Genomic DNA, 26,196 nt, shown 5'->3' on the forward strand with positions numbered 1-26,196 from the left:
TCTTCACACTGGTGCCACGTTGCCTTTATATTGCAGCTTTGTAGTTAATCCTGAAATCAAATGGAATAAGTTCTCCATATTTTTCTTTTTGAAAAATGTGCTTCCACCTTCTAGGTCCTTCACATTTTCATAGAGCTAGGATTAGAGTGAGGCAACTGAGACAAAAAATTTAAGGGGAAACTCCCTCTCAAGTGTGTGCCTATGTCTCATCCTCATTCTGGCCTGCATTTCCTTGTACATTTTATTTTATTTTTTATTTAAAAGTATTTACTTGGGTACAAATATTTACTTGATGTACAACGTTATGTTAGTCTCAGGTGTACATACAGCAAAGTGAATCAGTTATATATGTACATTTATTTTCTCTTTTAAAGATTCTTTTCCTATGTAGGCTATTAACGAGTATTGAGTAGAGTTCCCTATGCTCCTATAGTAAGTCCTTATTAGTTATCTACCTTATATATAGTATAGTATGTGATATGTCAATCCCAGTCTCCCAGTTTATCCCTTCCCTCTCCTTACATCATGGTAATCATGTTTGTTTTCTACATCTATGACTCTACTTCTGTTTTATTTATAACTTCATTTGTATGCCTTTTTAGATTCCACATATAAGCAATATCATATATTTGTCTTTCTCTGTCTGACTTACTTCACTTAGGATAACATTATTACTCAGCCATAAAAAAGAATGAAATAATGCCATTTCCAGCAATACGGATGACCTAGAGATTGTCCACATACATTTGAGAATTTTCATTTTCTAGAAAAAGACTTACAGAATTTTAATTTCTATTATGTTGAATCTAGAGATAATCTGAGGGACAGTTAAGATCTTCACCATATTAAATCTTCTGATCCATGAACAAGGTATATATAAATATATATATATATTTTAATTGATTATATCCTTTTTAATTATTTTTAGTAATATTTTGAGTATTAAGTGTGCAAAATCTTATTAAACTCATCTTTGTATATCTAATCTAATATTTTGTACAATTGTAGATGATGTTGCTTTTTCACTTTAAATTTGCAGTTGTTTGTTGCAAATACAAGTGATTCTTGAATATTAACCTTGTATCCCACAACTTTGCTCTAAACTCACTTAGTTATAGTTCTTTTGTTGTGCCATCTGTGAATAAAGACAGTGTATGCTTCTTCTTTTCCAATATGTATTTCCTTTACGTCATTTTTTACCTAATTGTACTGGCTAGAACCTCCAGTACAATGTTGAATAGATGTAATAAGGGTGGATATCTTTGTCTTTTTCCTGCCCTTAGGGGAAAATATTCAGCTTTTCACCATTAATTATAGTGTTAGATGCATATTGATCATAGATACCCTTGATCAAGTTAAAGAAGTTTTCTTTTATTCCTGAGGGTTTTTAATGTAATTGGAAGTGGGATTTTGTCAATTTTTTTTGTGCATCTATTGGGATAATCATGTGCTTTTTCTTTTCTTTTTCTTGTTTTAAAATTCTGTGAATACAGTGAACGAAGTTGATTCATTTTCAAATGTGAAACTAGTCTCACAGGACTGCAATAAACCTCATTTTGATCATGTTGCTTTGGGGTTTTTTCCTTTAACTTTTGCATTAAAACTTAGCTAAAATATTAGCTAAGATATTTTAAAGAAATTTTGTGTGTGTGTCCACAAGGGATGTTAGTCTGAATTTTTCTTATCTTGTAAATCCTTTGTCTGATTTTGTTATCAGGGTAGTACCGGCCTCCTGGATGGGATGTATTTACTTATCTTCAATTTTCTGGAAAGGGTTTTATAGAATTGATATCATATCTTCTTTAAACATATTTTAATTCAAAGCATGTTTTGAATTATTTCTTATTTTTTTCTCTCCCGCCATTTCTCTCTTCTTCATGGACTATGACATGTATATCAGGTTACTTGAAGTTGTTCCACTGCTCATTACTAGTGATCCATTGATTTTTTTCCAGTCTTTTTTTCTTCACTCTGTGATTCATTTGGAGATTTTTTGTTTCCACACATTCAAGTTCATTTATTTTTCTTCTACAGTGTCTAATTTCCTGTTGATTTCATCTAGAGTACTTTTCATCTCAGACACTCCATTTTTATTTGTAGGAATTCAGTTTGTGTCTTTTATTTTTCTTCCTGTCATGCACAAATTTTCCTCTGTCTTCTTGAACATATTGTGTGGATTTATAATATTTACAATATCTGTTTTAATGTCCTGTTCTACTAATTCTACTATCTGCAATATTTCTGGACCTGTTTCTATTGATTGATTTTTCTCCTTGTTATGGGTTGTATTTTTCTGTTTCTTTGCATGCTTAGTAATTTTTGATTAATGCCAGACATTGTAAATTTTACATGGTTGGTTGCTTGAATCCTTTTTATTCCTTTAAATTCTTCTTTCCCCCCCAAGTTACTTTGGAACATTTTGATTTTTCAAGACTTGCTTTGAAACTTTGGTAAGCAGGTCAAAACCACTCTTAGTCTGTTGCCCTTTGACCCATCTTTGAGGATTTTAAACCTGTTTTTTTCAGGTGGTCCTTTCTCTGGTGTTTCCTCATGCATGTGTTTGTACCTGCAGGTTCAGTTGCTTCAGTTGTGTCCAACTCTTCATGAACATATGGACTATAGGCCACATGGCTTCTCTGTCCGTGGGGTTCTCTAGGCAAGAATACTGAAGTGGGTTGCCATCCCCTCCTCCAGGGGACCTTTCCAACCTCGGGGTTGAGCTATGTCTCCTGCATTGCAGGTGAATTATTTACCCACCGAGCCACCTGGGAGCCCAATTTCCTCATGCACATATGCTAATCAATACTCAGCTAAAGACTCAGAGGGAACTTTCTTCACACTTCTAGAGGACATTTTCTGTGTAGTTATCTTTTCCCCGGAATTCTGCTTCCTTGGACTTCTCAAATCCCAAACTCTCTTCCATTCATGGAGATCATCAGGCTCTGCCTAGGTTTCCCATTACTTTGCAGCAACCTGGAAAGTCTGTTGGAACAAGAAACGCAGGATTATTTCAATTTCTTTTTTCTTGAATATCACTGTTTAGCTATGCCTGTTTTCCCATATCTGAGAACCACTGTTTCATATGTTTTATTTGTTTTTTAGTTATTTAAGATGAGAAGTAAGTTCAACCTGTATTAATCCATCATGATCCACATCTATACATACTGTATATCTCGTCTTCTGAATTTATATTCCCAGATTTTCACACTTGAGCCTTCACATTTGGATTCAGTTTACATGTAAGGGCTTTGATATATTAATCACATGCCTATAAACTTCAGAATCATCCATTTCAGGGCTCTGGGCCATGCAATTTTATTTTTGTATCATCTTTGGAATTTATTTTGGGTAATATTTCTGGATTTTAAATTATAAATGCAATTAAAAATTTTAATTTTCTGTCAGCTCTTTGGGGATTAAAAAAACCAACTGTGAGGTGTTAATGTGAAACATAGGGTCTCATTTTCCTTTGGTAGGGGTACTTGTGCACAAATAAAAGCAGATTTAAATATTCTCCTGAGATGAACGACTAGGTATTGCAAACAAAATAATTAAAGTGGTTTGTAGCAAGCAAGCAAGCAAATGAATGCTGTGAAGGATCAGCTGCTATTATATATATATATTTTCCATTTTGAATATCTGCCTGGGGAGTAAGCTGCAAACTGAAGCCTCAACCATCTTTTAAAACTTTAACAACAGAATGTAAAAGCATTGGTTTTTTTGTTATAGAGATAGTTACTTAGGTAAGAGCTTTAAAAGTTAAACTTTTTGAGATTTTCATTTGTGTGTGTGTAATTCTGAAGAACTCCTTCCTTCCATCCCTCCCTTTCTTTGTCTTCCTCCATCCCTCACTTCTTCCCTCTCTTCCTCCTTCATTCTTTCCTCCTTCCTTTCCTTCTTCTTTCATAAGTATTTGCCAGGCTTAGTGCTCAACATTAGGAAGGCAGCAGAATATGAGAGATATGTGCCCTGACCTGGTCACAGTCCAGGTCCAGTTGGAATCAAGCTGTGGTTCCAGCTCCAGCGTAGGTGCAGTGATAGACTAATATCTGCAGTCATCTTCAGTGCAGGGAACACTGGGAATTCATAGCACCCCAGATCTGAATCAGAGTTGTGGGTATACAGTTAAGGACCAAAGGATCTGAAAAATGGAGTTTCCTTTTGTAGCTCTGGAGACCTCTTTCTGGGTATATTCTTGCTACTCTGCTGGGGGCACAGGACTGTATGAGGGGCCACTTCTCTGCCTGTGACTGTAGAGTCCTGTTAGGTGCAGAATTTCTACTCAGACTCTGCCCCGAGTTGTTGAACTGGGCAGACTGTGATTTGTTCTGCCCTCTGAATGGCAGAGCCAGCTATTTTTAGCCTGTCCTTACAGTTATTTTAGTGTTTTAAATGCCCAGGTCCAGACCTACAGAAATACACATTTCAGGTCCAACTTAGAGTGTATTTTGGGAATATCACATCTGAAAAAGACAGGGTAAGATTAGCAGATGCTGAACCAGTTCTAGGAATTGTTCTGACTTACCTTAGATGTTCGAAGTCCACAGGAATGAAGAGAAACTGTATGAGTAGAGATGGGTGACGTGGGGTTGTAAGAATTCAGAACTCGCAAGGTTGGAGGAAGCGGGAAGCCTGAAGGAAATGGAGGGAAAGGATGGGTGAAGGACAAAGAGGCGGAGGAACGAAGAGGGAGAGACAGAGGAGACAGTGGAAATAGGAAAGAGTGAAAATCAGAGACAGAAATGAAGAAAGAGGAGAGAAAGGGTGGATGAATCTCACTGAGCCCACTCAACCCCGTCCATCATCCACAAATAACCAGCCAGTCAGAGACACTGTAGGAACTGTCCCCAGTAAGTGCTGGACACATGTGTGTCCCCTGGCTCATTGAAGAGCAGATATCCACCTTGTGCTCAGGGCCAAATATAATAGAATAAAATGTAATGAAATAAAAACTCTATTAAATGAAATAGAATAAAAGAGCCACTAAAAATGCAAAGCTCTGGGGAAATTTAACCTTCTCAGGCAGTACAGAAGATTCTCCTGGTAAACCACCAGGCTGGGGAGGGTTTCACAGAACTGCATAGAGAGCCTGAAGCGGCATCTGCTGCTCTGACCACAGACAGCTATTGGTCTTTAAGGAACAAGTTCAGCTTCTTATTGCTGGCTGGTTTGACTGGACCTCTCATGGGAATGGGCTGTGATAAAGGAGGTGAGGTGGGGAGAGCTCTGCCTCCTGTACCCTTGGCACCCTGATAAACTATTTGTGCCATTTACAAAATTAAAGGAATTCATACCAACTTTCAATCAATGGGCCATTTTAAATAAAATGATGGAATGGTTGAGTTCTGGTATAATATTTCTTGGCAGGGAGTCAAGTGTATGCTGGAGTCTCTTAGAAACTGCAGTGATCACCTGTGGGCTCCCTGAGGGGTGTGAAGGAGGCTGCAGAAGCTAATGGGGTGACAGGGAGGGCAGGAAAAGGGCTGCCCTGGCCTGGCTTGCCTGGAGACCAGGCTGAGGTGGGTCTTCTGCTGGCATTCTAAGGTTCTAGAAAAAGTTTTAGTTTTTGAGTTAGAAGGGGTACTCGCTGCAAAACTTTGTTGGATCCCATCGAATTAAAGTCACTGAATTAAAAAAAACATACCCTGGGAAGTACTGTTATCCCCTTTACAGATGACATTCAAAGAAATTCAGTGCCTTGTTAAAGTTACAAAGCCAGGAAGAGGAGATGTTTTGGATGGAACCCAAACCCATCTGATTCCAGATCCTACAGCCTCTTCACTTCACTGTGTAATATCTTAGACCAGTGCTCCTCAAACATACCATTCCTATGAATCACCTGGGGATCGTGTTAAAATGCAGGTTCTAATTAGCTAGGTCTGGGTGGAGCCTAAGAGTCTGCAATTCTCACAAGCTGGCAGAGATGCAGATTATTCTGGTCTATGGTCCACACTTCGAGAAGCAAAGGGAATCCTCTATGGCAACTTTTCTATCAGTTCAGTTCGGTTCAGTTGCTCATTTGTGTCTGAGATGTTTGTGATGTCTTTGTGACACTGTGGACTGCAGCATGCCAGGCTTCCCTGTCCATCACCATCTCCCAGAGCTTGCTCAAACTCATGTCCATCAAGTCGGTGATACCATCCAACCATCTAATCCTCTGTCATCCCCTTCTCCTCCTGCCTTCATTCTTTCCCAGCATCAGGGTCTTTTCCAATGAGTCAGCTCTTCACATCAGGTGGCCAAAGTATTGGAGCTTCAGCTTTAGCGTCAGTCCTTCCAATGAATATTCAGGACTGATCTCCTTTAGGATGCACTGGTTGGATCTCCTTGCTGTCCAAGGGACTCTCAAGAGTCTTCTCCAACACCACAGTTCAAAAGCATCAATGCTTCGCTCTCAGCTTTCTTTATGGTCCAACTCTCACCTCCATACATGACCATTGGAGAAACCATAGCTTTGACTATACGGACCTTTTCTCTACTGATATAAAATGGGGAGACTTATGCTACCCCATGTGTTCTTGCATGTGTGCTTAGTCTCTCAGTTGCGTCCAACTCTTTGCAACCTTGTGAACTGTAACCCACCAGGCTCCGCTGTCTATGGGATTCTGTAGGCAAGAATACTGGCATGGGTTGCCATTTCTTCCTCCAGGAGATCTTCCTGACCCAGGGTTGAATCCACGTCTCCTGCATCTCCTGCATTAGCAGGCAGGTTCTTTACCACTGAGCCACCTGGGAAGGGGACGAATAATGAGGCAGGGTATGTTCTAGTCAAAGCAATCTTTCAAAAGGTGCTCTCCTTCCACCACCCTCTGTCCTGGAAATGAACCAGTGCATGCATGCTTTGGCAGCTTTCTCCCACCCTTTCTTCCTCAACAGGATGTCTTTGTCTCTTTGGAGCCTTAGCTTGCCTCGCCTTCAGCACTCTGTAGGGACCTGAATAGAGCAGGCATTCTGAAAAGCCTGTTGACTTCACTGGGGGTAATTCTTTCATCACAACTTTATTGGATCCTTCTTCTATTTTCTCAACTTCACTCAAGCCTGCCTTGTCTGTGAAGTTCCTCTACTATTATCAACTTTAAATTACGGACGCAATCTTTTTTATGAAGAAAATAAACTTTATTGTTTTTTCAGAGATAGAGTAATGTTGGTGTCACACAGATATTTGATTGATCTAGGTCTTTCTAAGGAATAAAAAGAAATGACTAATAATGTGATTGCACAGTTCTATATAAGTTTAGAGCTCTAAATAAATATTTAATAATAGTCTCCCCAGATATCAGAAGGTTCAGAAATTTTACTGAAGTCTTAGAGATCAGACAAAAACTTATTTGTGTATGAGGTTTGTATCTTGTTTGCCAAAATGAATATTTAGAAAAAGGAGACTCTTATCATTTTAATTGCTGTTTTGAAGATTTCTCCTCATTTTAAAAATGTATCCTCTTTGCTACTTAGACTCAGAGTAAGACTTCTTTAGTGATTCTCTGTTTTAAATAAAAGAGTTTTAAGAAGTTTAAAAGATACAGAATATGATCTAACAAACACCTACATGTCCACCATTCAAATTTTGCTGTATTTAAGATCGCAATTTTTAGGAAATTGACCATCCAGATATATTTGGAGTCTGTTCTGTACCCACTTACAGATCCCATTAAATTCTGACTCAGCCAGATTGATGACTATAAATTATAGAAAAATCTGAATCTATTTTCTTTAAAGTGACTGAGATTTTATTATCTCACCTTGTTCAGTTGCTATGTGGTGTGCCACTCTTTGCAACCCCATGGCGTGCTGTAGCATGCCAGGCTCCTCTGTCCTCCACTGTCTCCTGGAGTTTGCTCAAATTCATGTCCACTGAGTCAGTGATGCAATCTAGCCATCTCATCCTTTGTTGCTCCCTTCTCCTTTTGCCTTCAGTCTTTCCCGGCATCAGAGTCTTCACCTTAGAGAAGACTCAGAGATAGGTCATGAAGTTACAGGGCAGGGTGATTCAGGGGCTAAATAGTATACTTGGGACCCCGATTCTGTCTGTTGTCCTCAATGTGCTGGGGCTGCCCTCACATGGAATCTCCTTGTGATTCAAACTTCCCCAGGCAGAAAGGTGTAGTCTCTTCTTGATCTCCTTAGAATTGAACAAATCTCAGAATCTCTCAAGGAGAACCTTCCCTTCACATCTCAACAATCACAAATGAAGTCGTGTACCCTGCCCCTAAAATGGCCTAAAGTGCTAGGACCGCCCAAGTGGGCTCAGACCCAGCAGGATATACCTCTGGTTCTGGACACAGAGGTCACCGCTACTCGGAACCCCATGGTGGAGGGAAGGACACCTGTTCACAGGAGGGCTGTGCCAGCCTGGCCGTGGGGTGATATGATCAGGGAGACAGCAGATCTGTGTGTTTCTCAGTGACACTCATTCTCCTGAAGTCAGTGTGTGTCCTTCATAATTATGTTTTTATTGTCCTATCACATATATTTCTGCTGTTTGGTATATCATTCTGGAATTTGCTCTTCATTGTCTTCCTCTCTTTTTCTGTTTTCCTTAACTCTATTGTCTACATCTGTAAGGTAATAACGTAGTACTGTAGATTCATTCTGTCTCTTTTATACCTGCATAGTGGCTCACCATATAAATTTCACTGCTTCTTTGATTCTGTTTTTGATGTCGTCATTGTTGATTCTGCACCAGAGGCCTGAATGAAAGTGAGGAAGAAATAGCTGAGTCTGACAGATACTGAGACTCCTGTATCTCCTAATTATTTTGTTGATATTGTCATTATTATTTATATTCTTCTCATATTTGGCAGCAAGAAGGGCTTTATTTTTTTTTTTCACTGAATTATTTACTTGTATATGTTTATTTGAATGTGCTGGGCCATAGTTGTGGCATGCAGAATCTTCAGTCTTCGTTGGGATCTCAGCTGAGGCATGTTATCTAGATTCCTGATCAGGTATCAAACCTGGGTCCTCTGGATTGAGAGTATAGAGTCTTAGCCACTGGACAAGCAGGGGAATCCAAGAAGGACTTTAAAAACCCTTATAACTTGCATATCAATTGTTTATTATCTTTTTGGAGTCAAATGCTTCTTTAGAAATCTGTGAGCTTTTCTCCACAGGAAAATGCACATATATTTGTATACTTAGCATTTTGGAGGAAGGGTGAGCCCCCCTGAAGCCAGCCTGAGAGCCTGACTGAAGAAATATGTTACCTCTGAATGGAGGCAATCAGATTCCATTCTGTTCCTTTCTGTGCTAAGAAGAACGATTTTGCTTTTGATCAGTGAATTAAATACATACCATCTTGGAGGATGTGAAGATTGGATTTTCTTCAGATTTCTTCTAACTGGGCTTCTCTGGTACCTCAGTGGTAAAGAATCCACCTTTCTTCAGATTTCTTCTAACTGGGCTTCTCTGGTACCTCAGTGGTAAAGAATCCACCTTTCTTCAGATTTCTTCTAACTGGGCTTCTCTGGTACCTCAGTGGTAAAGAATCCACCTGCCAATGCAGGAGACAAGGGTTCGATCCCTGGGTTGGAAAGATCCCCTGGAGAAGGAAATGGCAACCTACTCCAGTATATTCTTGCCTGGAAAATCCCACAGACAGAGGAGCCTGGCGGGCTACAGGCCACAGGGTCTCAGAAGAGTCGGACATGACTTAGGGACTAAACAACAACAACTTTTCTTTAGTTTTACCTCTTGGTAAGTGAAGATTTGTAGAGGTTACCTAATAACTTAATCGAGCCAAAAGAGATTATCTAGGGGTTCCCTAGTGGCTCAGATGGTAAAGAATCCACCTGAAATGTGAGAGACCTGGATTCAATCTCTGGCTTGAGAAGATCCCCTGGAGGAGGGTGTGGCAACCTGCTCTAGTATTCTTGCTTGGAGAATCCTCATGGACAGAGGAGCCTGGTGGGCTATAGTTCACAGGGTCACAAAGAGTCAGACACAGTTGAGTGGCTAAGCACAGCACAGATCATCTGAGCTTCCGTATGTATTCTCAGTATAAAATTAGAGACAGTGAATATTTTTATTATTTAGTGCATGCTGCAAGTCTCACATGTTATTGTTTTCATAGAAATCTTTCTTCAGGTGTGCTAAAAGACACAAAAGAGTCTCTTTTCCGCTGATGACTGGCAAGAAGGATGGAACGTTACTGGGAACTTCATCCCTGTTTTTTTCTCTACTTGTTACAATATTTTTGTTATCAAACTGCATATAATTCTCCCACTGAAAAAGGAGCTACTTTCAGCAGTAGTTTGCTGTCTCTCTTTTAGTTATGCTGTCAATATATGCTCCATTTCCTTTATTCACCATTTCTAAAGACGATCCATTTACAACCACCCTAGTCCAAGCTTCCATCTTCTCTCACAAAGAAAATCTGAGTGAAAGAGGATTTATAGTGGAAACTTCTAGACTGCAGGAGAAGAGGCAACAGAGAAATTCAGGGAGGATGTTTCTGGAGCAAGACAAAAAAATTAAGATGTAATCTGCAGAGTCCTTACCTTCTTCCACATGTAATAATGAGATGATTTAAGAATATAGTTGAGATTTAACCAGATGGAAAAGGTTACACATGCTTCTCTTGGGGCCCTCAGAAATAGGCCTCCTTATAATATTAATGACGGTGAACTTAGGAAAAGGCAGGCAAATGAGGCAGATGTAAATTGTAGCATAAGAATTGAAGTTTAGTCAATCACACAGCCAAGACATATAGAGAGGAATTTGGGAGTTAGGTGTTCCAGGAAAAAGGCAGGGTCATGCCTTAAAGAATTACAATTCTATGTCCAAGACTGAATAATGTTTTTATAGAAGCATCAATTCAGTTCACTTCAGTCGCTCAGTCGTGTCCAACTCTTTGTGACCCCATACACTGCGGCATGCCAGGCCACCCTGTCCATCAACAACTCCTGGAGCTTGCTCAAACTCAAACATGTCCATTGAGTAGGTGATGCCATCCAACCATCTCATCCTCTGTCACCCCTTCTCCTCCTGCCTTCTATCTTTCCAAGCAACAGGGTCTTTTCCAGTGAGTCAGTTCTTCGTGTCAGGTGGTCACAATATTGGAGTTTCAGCTTCAGCATCAGTCCTTACAATGAATATTCAGGACTGATTTCTTTTAGGAATGACTGGGTTGATCTCCTTGCAGTCCAAGGGACTCTCAAGAGTCTTCTCCAACACCACAGTTCAAAAGCATAAATTCTTCGGTGCTCAGCTTTCTTTATAGTCCAACTCTCACATCCATACATGCTTACTGGAAAAACCATAACTTTGACTAGGTGGACCTTTGCCAGCAAAGTAATGTCTCTGCTTTTTGATATGCTGCATATAGAAGCACAGTTAGCTTCAATGACACTCCCAAAAGGAAAAGAACTAAAAAGTCTGGATGTAATATATTTGAAAAATATTTAAAAATTGAACAGTCACGAATAATGTCTTCAGGAACCAAATATAACAAAGGGAACTCTGGGAAATAATTGAGTTTCATGTTAGGTTTTGCCTTAATCCTATTGGTCAAACATGGAGACCTTGAGGTTTTGTTCCTCTGGCTAATGAGACATAGAACCTATGAGATCCAGTGTAAGGACCAAGCAAATGAGAGATTTCCACAAAAGCTGGAAATTTATATCCTCAGTTTAAGCATTGATGAGAAATGAACCCATTGTGCAGAAGGAAATAAGAAGGGAAATTTTCTATCTTGACTCTGGAGTTGCCTGGAGGAGGGACATTTTCTTGAGAAGTGATAACTGCAGAAGCCTCATGCAGGCTTGTGATCCAAGTCACATCACCTATGATGTCTAGTGAAGCATGAAAAAAAATTTAGTGTTAAATCATGTGGTTTAGATTGGGTACGATCCTTGGTTCAGATAGAAAGAGGCACAAGTATTCTTTGAATCAATGCCAGTCTCTGTGGGCAAGAATCCCTTAGAAGAAATGGAGTAGCCATTGTAGTCAACAGAAGAGTCTGAAATGCAGTAGGTGGATGCAATCTCAAAAATGACAGAATGATCTCAGTTCGTTTCCAAGGCAAGCCATTCAATATCACAGTAATCCAAGTCTATGCACCGACCAGTAATGCTGAAGAAGTTGAAGTTGAACGGCTCTATGAAGACCTACAAGATCTTCTAGAATTAACACTCAAAAAAGATGTCCTTTTCATTATAGGGGACTGGAATACAAAAGTAGGAAGTCAAGAAATACCTGGAGTAACAGGCAAATTTGGCCTTGGAGTACAGAATGAAGCAGGGCAAAGGCTCATAGAGTTTTGCCAAGAGAATGCACTGATCATAGTAAACACCCTCTTCCAATAACACAAGAGACAACTCTACACATGGACATCACCAGATGGTTAATACCAAAATTAGATTGATCATATTCTTTGCAGCCAAAGATGGAGAAGCTCTATACAGTCAACAAGACTGGGAGCTGACTGTGGCTCAGATCATGAACTCTTTATTGCCAAATTCAGTTTTAAATTGAAGAAAGTAGGGAAAACCACTAGACCATTCAGGTATGACCTAAATCAAATCCCTTACAATTATACAGTGGAAGTGACAAATAGATTCAAGGGATTAGATCTGATAGAGTGCCTGAAGAACTATGGATGGAGGTTTATAACATTGTATAGGAGGCAGTGATCAAGACCATCCCCAAGAGAAAGCAATGCAAAAAGGCAAAATAGTTGCCTGAGGAGACCTTACAAATAGCTGTGAAAAGAAGAGAAGCAAAAGGCAAAGGAGAAAAGGAAAGATATACCCATTTGAATGCAGAGTTCCAAAGAACAGCCAGGAGAGATAAGAAGAGAGAAATAAGAAAGAGATAAGAGATAAGAAAGAGATAAGAAAGCCTTCCTTAGTGATCAATGCAAAGAAATAGAGGAAAACAATAGAATGGGAGACTAGAGATCTCTTCAGGAGAATTAGAGATAACAAGGGAACACTTCATGCAAAGATGGGCACAATAAAGGACAGAAAGGCTATGGACCTAACAGAAGCAGAAGATATTAAGAAGAGGTGGCAAGAATACACAAAAGAAATGTACAAAAAAGATCTTCAAGACCCAGATAACCACAATGGTGTGATCACTCACCTAGAGCCAGACATCCTGGAATGCAAAGTCAAGTGGGTCTTAGGAAGCATCACTATGAACAAAGCTAGTGGAGGTGATGGAATTCCAGTTGAGCTATTTCAAATCCTAAAAGATGATGCTGTGAAAGTGCTGCACGCAAGATGCCAACAAATCTGGAAAACTCAGCAGTGGCCACAGGACTGGAAAAGGTCAGTTTGCATTCCAATCCCAAAGAAAGGCAATGCCAAAGAATGCTCAAACTACCGCCCAATTGCACTCATCTCACACACTAGTAAAGTAATGCTCAAAATTCTCCAAGCCAGACTTCAACAGTATATTGTCATCCTGCTTATTTAACTTATATGCAGAGCACATCATGAGAAATGCTGGACTGGATGAAGCACAAGCTGGAGTCAAGATTGCTGGGAGAAATATCAATAACCTCAGATGTGCAGGTGACACCACACTTATGGCAGAAAGCAAAGAAATAAAGAGCCTCTTGATGAAAATGAAAGAGGAGAGTGAAAAAGTTGGCTTAAAACTCAACATTCAGAAAACTAAGATCATGGCATCTGGTCCCATCACTTCATGGCAAATAGATGGGGAAACAGTGAGAGACTTTATTTTGGGGGGCTCCAAAATCACTGCAGGTGGTGACTGTAGCCATGAAACTAAAAGACACTTGCTCCTTGGATGAAAAGCTATGACCAATCTAGACAGCATAGTAAAAAGCAGAGGCATTACTTTGCCAACAGATGTCCATAGGTCAACAAAGGACATGAGTTTGAGCAAGCTCTGGGAGATGGTGAAGGACAGGAAAGCCTGACGTGCTGCAGTTCATGGGGTCACAAAGAATGGGACACAACTTAGCAACTGAACAACTAACAGCAACAACAACCAGCTGGAAAAGAGGTTCAGTTCAGTTCAGTTCAGTCGCTCAGTCGTGTCCGACTCTTTGCAACCCCATGAATCACAGCTCGCCAGGCCTCCCTGTCCATCACCAATTCCCGGAGTTTACCCAAACTCATGTCCATCAAGTTGATGATGCCATCTAGCCATCTCATCCTCTGTCATCCCCTTCTCCTCCTGCCCCCAATCCTTCACAGCATCAGGGTCTTTTCCAATGAGGCAACTCTTCTCATGAGGTGGCCAAAATATTGTTAATAAACATGAAAAATAGAATGATAAGCTCTAACATACTGTTGATTGGATTTCTAGAAGGAAATAGGAAATAGCAGGGAAAAATAATATTAAAGGATAGTATGGTTTAGATTTCTCTAGAATTATTGAAAAAACTAAACTCCAGATCTAGGAAGCCTAAGAATCAGGAGCAGAGTAAAAATTAAAAATACACTTCATATTGTGACTGCAGAACACCAGAAACGAAGAAAAATCTGAAGAGTATCCATACAGAAGAGTTCAACTTCAAAGGAATGACAGTTAAACTGGTTCCTAATAACTCAAGGTTGTGGGCTGAATATGCCTGCCAACATTCTAATAGCAGCCCAGTGAGACTGATTTTTGGGCTGCTGATCTGTGGAACTGTGACAGAACAAAATTTTGTTGTTTCAAGCCACCAAGTTTGTGATAATTTGTTATTACAACCATAGGAATCTAATACACTGAACTAAAATGGAAGCAAGAATATAATGCAATATTATCTTTACTGTGCTATGAAAAATACTGTTCAATTTAGAATTTTTTATTTTAAGAATCAGATCCAAAAAAATGCTTTTCAATAAACAAAAACTAAGTTTGTCACCAACAAACCCACATTTAAAGGAAATTCTAAATGATGTACTTCAGGGTGAGAAAAATGATCTTAGGTGTAAGGTTTGAGGTCCACAGAAGAATGTTTAACAAATATATTGATAAATATTGGTTAAGTAGATAAATATTTACTGTATAAAATAATGGAAATTATGTGTAATAAGAGGGCATAATGAAAACTAGAATTCAAACACTAGACATCATTACCACATTAGCTGAGATGATGATGATTAGAGATAAAGATTGAAGAGAGTAAAAATATTGATTAATTTCACACTTATGCAATTAAAGTATTTATGATATCCAATGAAAAAATAATGGACAATATTGTTATAGCTTTGAAAAGAGAATAAGAAAATGAAGATAGGAAAAAAATCATTCCAGGAAGAAGCTAAAGATAAGAAGGAAAAAAAAAAGAAGCAGTAAAATATGTAATGTAAATAGTATGATAAAATAGATTCATTTATATGTATGATCATTGTCCAATATAAATGGATTGAGATTTCAACTAAAATGTCTAGCATGGCTATAAAAAAATGAGTATATTTTGCTTACAAGAGACCCAACTAAAATGTGATACAGAGAAGCCAGCAAAGAAATAGGAAAAGAACAAGCAGATACTAACCAAAATGAAAGTGATGTATATATTAATAGCAGTAAACTATAAGGCAAGATACGTTACTAGAAATAAAGAGGATATATAAATAATGATAAAAGTTTCAGTTGAGCAAGGAGTTATAATTCTAAACTTATATGTAATTAAAAAAACTCAAAATATGATTTTTTAAAATAAAAACTGAATACAAACAGAAGTAGAAAAATTCCCCATCTAATGGACCTAAAAACAGACCACTGAAATCACCAGCAATTGGACAGTGAAAACACAAAACATTCATGCAAACTATCACAAAGTGAGGCTTAACAAATTTTAAGGGGTTTGCATCACTCATTCCACATTCTCAGGTAATAATGGATTGAAGATTACTAAAAAAAAATTACCTCATGTTTGGAAAAATTGAAAAAATCTCTAGTAAACTACACATGAGTCAAAAACATTTCAAGGAGGAATTTTAGAAACAATGATACAATTGATATATATGATAACTTGTGGGTCACAACTAAAACATGTTTGATTGTAGATCTATAGTCTTAAATAGTTCATTAGGAAAGAAAAAATGTTTAATATTCATCAGCTAAGTTTCATATGGAAACAGTTTTAAAAATAACCACTTAATAAATCCAAAAAAAATGGAAAAGTAAAAATAATAAAGGTAAGAGTAGACATTGATGAAATAGAAAACCAGCACATAAAACAGTATCTATTAAGGCAAAACTTACTTTTTAAGGAGAATTTATAAAATATACTAACTTCTAGGATCAAAATAAGAGGGAAGATACACAACTACAGATTATTAGAAATGCATGATAGCACACAACTTTAGATGCATTGGAGAGAATAGAATAAGTAGAATGATATTGTGAACAACTTATGCCAATCAATTGAAAAATTTGGACAACGTGACTAAATTTATATGAAAAAAATGACAGGGTGAAGAAGGCAAAACAAGAAAATTCCTATAGAAATAAGGAAATTTAACTAGTAATAAAAATCTTTCGACAAAGAAAACACCAAGTTGGATGAATTTATAACCTAGTTTTACTAGATAATCTAGAAACTAGAGAAGGTATCTGTAGCATGTGATAAAAACTTAATATCCAGAACTGAAAAAAAGTCCCATAAATCAACATGCAAGATATATAACCCAGTGAAAATTAGACAAAAATCACAAGCACACAAAAGGAAACATGTGATTCATGAATGTATGAAAGATATTGAACTCTTAAGTATTAGGGAAGTGGAAATTAAAGTCTAGTGATGTACCAATTCATTCTCAGCAGACTGGCAAATATTAGGAAGTCATAGGATATCAGGTGGAGAAGGAAATGGCAACCCACTCCCATATTTTTGCCTAGAAAACCCTGTGGACAGAGGAACCTGGTGGGCTGCTGTCCATAGGGTTGCATAGAGTCAGACACGACTGAAGTGACTTAGCATGCATGCATGCATTGGAGAAGGAAATGGCAACCCACTCCAGTATTCTTGCCTGGAGAATCCCAGGGACAGAGGAGCCTGGTGGGCTGCCGTCTATGGGGTCCCACAGAGTTGGACATGACTGAAGCGACTTAGCAGCAGCAGCAGCAGCAGCAGCAGCAGGATATCGGGAGCAGGAAAGGAAGAAGAACAACAAGAACTCGTCACCACACATGATTATAAGTGGATACAAATCACTCTGGAAATTTGGTATTATCTAGTAAATTTGAATACGTTCATATTCTCCTATGGGCTTCCCTTGTGGCTCAAGCTGGTAAAGAATCCTCCTGCAGTGTGGGAGACCTGGATTCGATCCCTGGGTTGGGAAGATCCCCTGGAGAAGGGAAAGGCTACCCACTCCAGTATTCTGGCCTGGAGAATTTCATGGACTGTATAGTCCATGAGGTCACAAAGAGTCAGACACGACTGAGCGACTTTCACTTTCATATTCTCCTATGGAAGAATTCTAATTCCAGGTATGTAGAGTAATTCTTAAAGGTGTGCACCAAGACACACAGGCAAGAAAAATTGTTCATAGAAGCTTTGTTCCTAATACTGCTGCTGCTGCTAATAGGAAAGAAGCAAAAACATTCAAATGGTAATCACAATGCCATGAATACATTGTGGCAAAATCATACAATGCAAAGCATACAGCTGTGAAAATGAATAAACCAGAGCTGCATCCATCACCATGAATAGATCACAAAAACTTAATGTTAAACCCAGGGGGTTTTAGATGTTGGTGAATACTGGAATTATCTGGAGAGCTAATGTAGAACATGGAAGCTTTGCTTGTTGAAATGGGACAAGACTGGACCTCTGTAATTTTGTCAGTTCCCCAGGTGATCCTGATACAAGACTCAGTTTGAGAACCACTGTGTTAAAACACAATGGTAAGAGGCATGCAAACAGTTTAGCTTACACAAAGCTAAACAAAATGTGCAAGCCTAAGATATATATTATCTAGGTTACCTGCATAAGTTATGGCATGACAAAGGGAACTCCTGATGAGGAAGTGGTAAGCATTTGGGAAAGAGGCATCCAATCAAGATGCAGGTTATGTTTTATTTCTTGATGAAAGGTACTCTGAAATCATTTTATTATTCATACTTTATGTAGTGTTTGTGCATTAAGATATATTTCACAAGACAAACTTAAAAAGGAATAAACAAGATTTATTTTGAGCCTGTGCCCTTCCACACATCAGCACTTAGTTGAGTGTCTGGATATGATGTGTTACTATTTCATTGCTGCCTTGCTGACTTTGGTGAGGTCAGTGGAGATCACACAGTATACACACATTGTCTTGTTTCTTCTGCTAGTAGCACTCTCTGAAAGGAATGTTCAGCTGAGACAAAGGGAAAGTTTGTTTTCCAAGTGGTTTATGTAAATTGGCTGCTTGATTGCCCTCTGCACCCTTAGGAAGACCCGTAGTTTCGTCCTCTTCACAGTAGTCCAGAGGCTGACCTGGTGTGCATCCTGGAAGCAGTCCCTGACCTCAGTGAGCAGGGTGTGAGCAGATACCTGTGTGCAGCCCAGTAGTACTGAAGAACCTGGTAGGGCCAACAGGACAGAAGAAGGCCTGGCATGGAGCTGAGGGAACTGACTAATGATGCAGACTTGGGTATCTCCAAAGCAAAGGATAAATGCCTGGGAGAAGTGACCCTTTTCACTGCCTCCAAGGGATCCAGAGGAGTTGCTTCTGTGGATTCTTAGCATCTGATTGCAACTATCTCTGTACTAGATACTAGGGATAGGCCCAGAGATGTGGGGAGGTGGCTAGTAGTGCTTTGACTCAGAGTGATTGGGTGAGTACAGGACCGTGGGAGATAGGAGGTCTGCAGAGATCCTTACAGCAATGGAGGCATATAACAGCTAATGGGTCGGAGGAAGCTATACCAAGTTCTCATCTCTGTCCTGGGAAGGTAGAATTGAAAGGAATGGTCTGGAGATCAGGGCTACTTGCGGGAGGAACCCAGGCCCCTTGACTAGGTCCCGGCTGCCCTGACATCAGTCCCCCCATATGCTGCTGCATATTGTAGGGAAGTGAGGCTATATCTACCAGAAAGGTACTGTGTTCTCCTATCAGTCAGGCCCCCTACAATTTCCAGTGTTATTGTTGTGGGGTAGTAGGGAGGGTTCAATGCCATTGACTCTCCTATCTGAAGTTAAGGGTGCAGGAGAGGTTTAATAAAAGAGCTTCTATGGTGACCTCTGCTATCAAGAGTAAGTGAGAGAAACAAAAGGTATGTCACATATCCATTTCTTTTCTCGAGTGTGCTGACTTTGATGAACCCCCTTACACATAATTTGAATTATTTTCTCATGACCTCATGATTTTTCTAGGTTACCTCCCACCCATGAAGACCTCTATATTCCTTCTTCAAGTAAAGCTGACCACTCTGCTCATTGGTCATTCTTACAGTTTTACTTTCTATTAGGTTAGAACATGAATTCTCTCATCCTGCTATCCTGTTTGGGGCAATGTGTGCGTTAGCAGGGCAGCTAAGAGCAGAGCACAAATGTCCAGGCTCAGCTACATTCTCTGCTTTGTTTTCTGAAGCCCAGCTGGATCCTGGGCTCTCCTCACTTGGTGGTCCGACATTTTGCAATTTCCTCACCATTGATTGTCAGTTGGTCCCAATCCAATATGATCATCTTTCCTTAAACAGACTTTTGTCTGAAATACAAAGTTTAAGTGGTTGAAAACCAGATTCAGTATGTACAAGCACTTTAATTCTTTAGAAATGCCTGTAGTTTTGCACATTTGGAAACTATTGATCATTCTAAAAGGATGCAACTCTTAATTTCTTCCTTTCTCCCAGATCTAGTACACGGTTATAACTGGCCAGTCTATACACTCATATTGAGTACCTAGGACAGTTCCTGAAAGTGCTTTGTTTACCTTTAAATCCTTAAACATGTTATGTTCTTATTTATGTGATTCTGAAAATTCCTGATCACTATTTCTAACCTCATTAGCTCCATTCATTCCATCTCACTGTCTCAAAGCTAGGCTGTGTCATCTGCAAGGAGGAAGACTTAAGGCCAATTTTAAAACACAGTTAATCGTGGTTAAAATCTTGACTTGCAACCAACACAGATAGAGTCACTTCTTAGAACCAGTGAACCAGAGCTTTCTTAACCTCTCTTCCACCACTAAAACCCTTGGTGAATGTCCATTTTTTATAGTCCCTGTGTTGATCTCAGACATGGAGCTGTTTTCTTACTCTCTAATCCTCTCTCTGAACAGTAGTCAGAGATTTTTTAAAATGTAAATCTGATCATGGCTTATTGGTGCATAAAGTCTTTCAAGCGCTTCTCATCATCTATAGTGTGGATGTTTTAGCAAAATTTACTGAACCCCATAACCACATCTGGTCCAGGACACAGATCCCACACTGCCTTTGATCATTCCTCTCTCTTGCCAGTGGCCCTGCCCCTCCCTAGGTTGGAGGGACACCTTGCTACCTGTACCATTGCCTCCATCTTCAGCAGTACTACCACCAACTCAACTCTTCGCTGTCCTGCCTGCTCACCTTTACCTGCAAATACTGCCTAATAAGTTCATCCTTCAGGTTCAGCTTCAGTGCTAATTCCTCACAGCCTCACAGCCTCATCCTGGAAAGAGCTCCCCTTGGCTTGCTCCCTTTGCTCTTTTTATGCATGAAAGTGCTCATTTTAAATAGGGTAATAATAGGATCTACCTCATAGAATTCCTAGGGCTGTTGCAAGTATTAAATGAGATAATGTGTGTAAAGAACTTAGCAAATGGGCCTATGTGGAAGTTTGATGGATTCCTTTACCCCTAGATTTCCGTATGACATCACTCAATGTATTTCAGCCTATGATGACCTTGAGTTTCACCGGATGGAATTAAGCCTGACTCATTCACAGCTATATCCCAGTCTTACCACAGAACAAATCTTGAAAAGCTGTTGGGTAGATTTTGTGCAATGAATGAGTGGATGAATGAATGGATATATTTTAAAATTTTGTATGCAAATCTTTAAAAAAAAATCTAATTATTAAAGAATTATGGGAAACTTACTGCATTTTGTTCAGCTATGTCAGAAGAAGCTGGTTTTCCTTGTCTACATCAGGTAGACAACTCCCAACAGGAAATTGAGCCTTTTATTCTAGCTAATGCCTCTCATGACACTTGACAGCATTGGTTCTTTTAGGATTTGACTCCATGGAAGCCAATGCATTGGTGGTTTAGCTGCAGATTATCTTTTTCTGTCCTTCAGGGAAGGTGTTGAATAATCCTGTTTGCATTTTAGTGTAAACAACTATTATTTGTAAGTAAGCAGCTAATGAACTCTTTGACCTTGAGCCCAAACTCCTAACCCCTTTGGCGTCAACTATTTGGGCTGTCAACCTACTGGTAAGTCTTCTGCAGAGGTTATGAATTCATAACTCAATGGTAAGCATTTCTGGTTATCTTCCCAGGAAATCAGTGACCCAGAGATCCTGGATCTGGTCCACAGCGCCCTTGGCAGGATGACTGTGGTCCGGCAGATCTTTCCTTCTGCAAAGGACAACCAGAAATGCATGAGGAACAACCATCGCATCTCCTCCCTGCTCTGCGACCCCCAGGAAGGCTACCTCCAGATGCTGCAGGTCAGTGCTGGCCTCCTAAACTTATTCCAGGACGGAGTCTCACCCATACCCTTGGCCTGCCTCGGGCAACAATGTGCCTCAGCTCTAGTTGAGCACACTTCCCCACCAACTGTAATTATTAGAACTCTGTCATTTGCTGAAATTGAAACCAGTCAACTGGGCAGTACCTCTAAACACATTAGCAGGCAATTATGGCCAATGTCAGCGGATGGGGCATATTAGCTCACTGGGTGCCTCTTGTATTTAAAAGTTGCACACTTAGGGAGTAAGGAGAGTCCTGGATCTTAATTTCTGAAAAATTAGAAAAATTAGGGTTAGGGTTAGGGTTAGTGTTAGGTTAGGGTTAGATGGCTGTGTTGATGGGGAATGATTTCATCTGTCAGGACTGGGGACAGAGCCTTCCTGTGGAGAGTCATCATTTTGAACCCATTTTAAGTTCTTCCCTGTAGAAAGTCAACAATATGGAAATACATGGGAAATGTCTCAGCTCATCTTCCAAATGCTAAGTCTTAGGTCAACCATAACACTGCTGGAATCCTAGCTGAGCAGGAGGGCGCAAAAGGTAGAAACATTACTTGCCCACCTGTTCCCTTCCTTCCAAGATGAGAAATACAGTGTGTATGATTAATCCTTCCACTATTCTTTGACATAGGTGCAATTGAGGTTAGCTTCTCTTAGGCCTGGGAGGTGGATATGGAGCTGTGCACCCATTGTGAGAGGTGGTTTTATTCCTGGATATTTGGGGGTAATGGTGAAGATTGTTGGTAGACTGGCATCTGAAACTCCACTAGGAACATGGTGTCTAAGAAAATTTTCTTTCGATGCTTGATGGGAACCACATAACAGAAGGAAATTTTTCCCACCTGGGTTTGTGAAAAGTACTCATAATTTATGCATGGGATGTGGTTGCCACTCAGTGTTTGAAACTAGTTTACCCCTTCTTTCTACCTGGCATAGGGACTATAGGGCAGTGATGGGCTGTGTCTGCCTCTAGAGTATCAGTCCCATCCCAGAACATCTTGGTATCATCTAATCACGGGGGATATATTTTGGGAAGGGAGGTTATTATAATCCCTAGAGTGAGCTATGTACATGTGTGATTTGTCAAAGTACCAAATCCATTCTATAATCTTAATAGGGGAGAGAGGAAACATGCTCCCACAGATGGCAAATGCTAGAAATATTTTCTTGGTTGATAAGGAAACATAGAAGACATCAGGATTTCATTGGAGTAACTCCCAGTAGCCCCAAGTCCACCACTCCAGGGAGACATCACAAGGTCTGGGATCTTTCAAAGATGGTGAGGTGCTGACCAGGAAAACAGATCGAAGACCTCTGAAGGCCCCATGGACTTGAAAGCCCTGGGCATATGCAGCAGGCATGGAAAGGTGCTTTATTTTAGGGTTCTGCTGTCCTGTTCTGCCTTCCTCTTTTCTAGAGTTTGGAAGAAGAGGTGAGGGCCTCTCACGTTGCCTATGTATTTAGCACCTCACTCTCCATGTGGAGGGAAGTGTAGTGTGACCACATAGCCCAGGCAATGTGTGCTCATCCCCACTGGGGGCTGGAGGGGGAGGTGCCTGCCACTCTCTGTGGGGGCCAGACCCTGAAGGGTCTCATTCCCAGGAAGGTCTCTATGGGTTCTCTCTCCCCAAAAGGCTTCATCCTTCCCCAAAGACACACCAGCCCTGTTCCACCCTGCCCCATAGCCCCTGTTCATTTTCCCATTTCTTTCTTGCCTTACCGTACTTCTTCTACGCCACAAGAAAAGAGGGCTGCTTCCTATTTCACCAATATGTCCTGCCCTGGTGGGATGGAGGGAGAGAGACAAAGTATGTCTCATCAAGGTCTTGATTACTCATTTTGCCATGGACAGAAAGCTCAGGTGAGCTCTTTCGTTGCATATCAGTCACGTTGGATGTAAAGAATCTGTCCTGGAGGACAAGAGAGGAAAAGGCACTGATGTTAGCAGAGAGGAATGCAGTAGAGGACTTCCTGAAATGACACACGTTTATTAGGAGGATGAACAAAGCCATGGCTCTGTGGTGAGTGGCTAATCCTCAGGTGAGGTCAGTGCACTATTGAACAGAGAATCCTGGCCACCCTACCTTTCTCTGTTTCTGCTGAGATCCAGACACCATATGAAGAGCAAGATTTAAGAGCTACATCACAGATCTTGCAGCAGTAGTAGTAGAAGCAGTAGCATCAGTAATAGCAGCAGTAGTAGTAATAGCAGTGGTAGCAACAGTGATAGTAACAGTAACAGAAGTAGCAGTAATAGTAGCAGTAGTCACAGTAGCAGCACCAATAGTTATCATAGTATTAGTAGTATCAACAGTATTAGTAGCAGTAGCAGCAGTAGTAATAGTATCATAAATGGCATCATATCAGTAGCACCAGTAACAGCAGTGATAGTAATAGTAATAGCAGTAGCAGTGATAGTAGCAGTAGTCACAGTAGTAGCAGCTATAGTAGTACCAGTAGTAGTAGCAGTGCTAGTAGCATTAGCAGTAGTAGTAGTAGTAATAGCAGCAGTAGTAGTAATATTAATAGTAGCAATAGTAATAGCAGTATCAGTAGTAATAGTAGCACTAATAGCAGTAGCAGTAGCAATAGTAGAGTAGTATAATAGTAGCAGTAGCAACAGAAGCAACAATAGCTATAGTAGAAGAAGAAGTAGCAGCAACAGCACAGGAGCCAGGTTGCTTGGGTTCAAATCCCAGGAAATCTAGCTACTAAGTATTTATTATTATTTGTTTGTCATTCTATGCCTCTGCTTCCTTCTCTGTACATTGAGGATTCAAATATTACCTACTCCTCAGAGTCATAATGAAAATAAATGAGAGGATGTATAGAAAGCAATGAGAACAAGGCTGAGCTATTAACAGAACTATCCTTCTAGAGGATGTGGCCAGGTGTGCCTGAGGTTTCCATGGGAAGACTGAACATGGCCTCATTATTTTTTGTACAGTGTGATGTAGTCTACTTTTGTCCTGAGCGTGCTCTTTGAAAGTCTCACAGCAGGTGGGAGAGCTTCACTTCCATCTGGCCCCTCATCACTGGTGTTTAGCACCACTTACCGTCGCATCAATCATGCAGGAACTTGATCAGTGCTGCCTTGAGTGGGAGAGGGGAGGTCAGTGTCTTTGTGGCCTGCATAGCTCTTCAGACAAGACCCTGCTCCTTGGAGAGTCTCGATAAGGACTAATGGGGTGGATCTGTTAAGTATGCAGGTCTTAACATAAGTTAAACTGTCTCTGGAAGCCTCTTTATATATCTATAAATAAAATACTTTATTAAATGAATCTATCTCCATTTGTTGCATCTGCTTCCTTGTACAGGCTGTGATGAGAGGCAAATGTGGATTTATTTACTCATCCCACCCAACAACCATTCGGGCAGCTTGTAGATTCATCTCATTTACAAGCCATTCCCTTCAAGTTTTCTCTGTAGCTATTACCACTTCTTTCTTTCTTAATGACAGTGTAGAAGGCAAACTAATTTCTACTAGCCTCTAGCTGTGAGATTTATTGAGAAGATTCTAACATGTTTAGTACAACCAACTGAAGGGAAAAATAATACTACATTGATGTCATGGATTATTAACTTTGTCGTGATGGAATTAATGAAAATTCTTTTGGAAATGGAGCTTTCAAGTCCATCTTTAGTTCTTCCCCCAGACGGCTTCTCTTGGGATGATAATTCTGGGTTAGAAGTTTTCAAGAAGACTATCAAAAGCAGGGAATTTTTGTAAGGTCATCCATCTCTCTGCTTCTGCACTGAACTGACCTCAGAAGCTCCATATTCTTCTATTAGGCCCGTGGTCAGGGATTTTTGTGCTGCAAAGCCAGCCAGGCACTAGCAAATCAATTTGGTTCCTATTCAGTAAAGAGAACATCTTTTGGAAGAAAAGTACCTAAGTAAGTGGCTTCTATTGGCTCCAAAGCCATTGCTTTTGCAACGTGCAGTGCTGTTGTTTATTTTTCCCTACAAAGCACTGTCTTATTTGGGTGCTTCTCATTCTTGTTTTCTCAACAAGTTTGTTTAGGAGTTGCCTGATCTGGCCAGTGATAAAAATGACAACAAGACCCTAAGAACCCCTGAGGTTTTGCTCAGATTTTATGGGCAGCCTTGCTCAGAGAAGCATCTGAAGCATCCTTGGTCTTTAGGACTGCATTGCCTGATGACTTCAGGGCTACAATTAACTTAACAGATGAATTGTCACATTGTTACTCCACTTATATTCTAAAGTGTTTCCAAAGCGGGACAGGCAAATGATAGAAGCTGTGTTGTCTGGTCACCGTGGAGCCTGATCCTTGAATTAGGCTGCAGGAGCTAATGTGGTATTATCATAAAATGCTCCCTTAGGTTGGGATTTCTCTTCTTTGTGAATGTTAAAATTGTAAGATGGCTTGATAGACGGAATCATTGGTCCCTCACTCAACCTATTACAGCATTTCAACCCCACTCCCCACATCACCACCTCTTACATCCCTATTTCTTTAAGGCTTTCTGCACACTCGTCCCAAGCTTACAAGTTTCTTGTCAACCTGCCTATAGAAGCCTTTCCTCTGGAGCAACACTGAACCTCTTCACACCAGAGTTACTTTGGACTTCATGTCATTTTTGCTGGTTTACTTTACCCTAAAGACCCA

At 40.1% G+C, this 26,196-nt stretch overlaps 1 protein-coding gene across 3 annotated transcripts in view; it reads left to right on the forward strand.

Moving 5' to 3' along the window:
- GRID1 (glutamate ionotropic receptor delta type subunit 1) overlaps positions 1-26,196 on the forward strand; it is a 677,264-nt gene that overhangs the window by 415,112 nt on the left and 235,956 nt on the right. For all 3 annotated transcript variants that reach the window (XM_081563134.1, XM_081563129.1, XM_081563135.1), the window contains exon 6: positions 21,374-21,544. In XM_081563134.1, the coding sequence (XP_081419260.1) occupies positions 21,374-21,544 (171 nt within the window). The remainder of the gene's footprint in view (positions 1-21,373; positions 21,545-26,196) is intronic.

This window comes from Giraffa tippelskirchi, chromosome 2, assembly GCF_054371585.1.
Source record: "Giraffa tippelskirchi isolate mGirTip1 chromosome 2, T2T-mGirTip1v1.2.pri, whole genome shotgun sequence".
Lineage (NCBI taxonomy): Eukaryota > Metazoa > Chordata > Mammalia > Artiodactyla > Giraffidae > Giraffa > Giraffa tippelskirchi.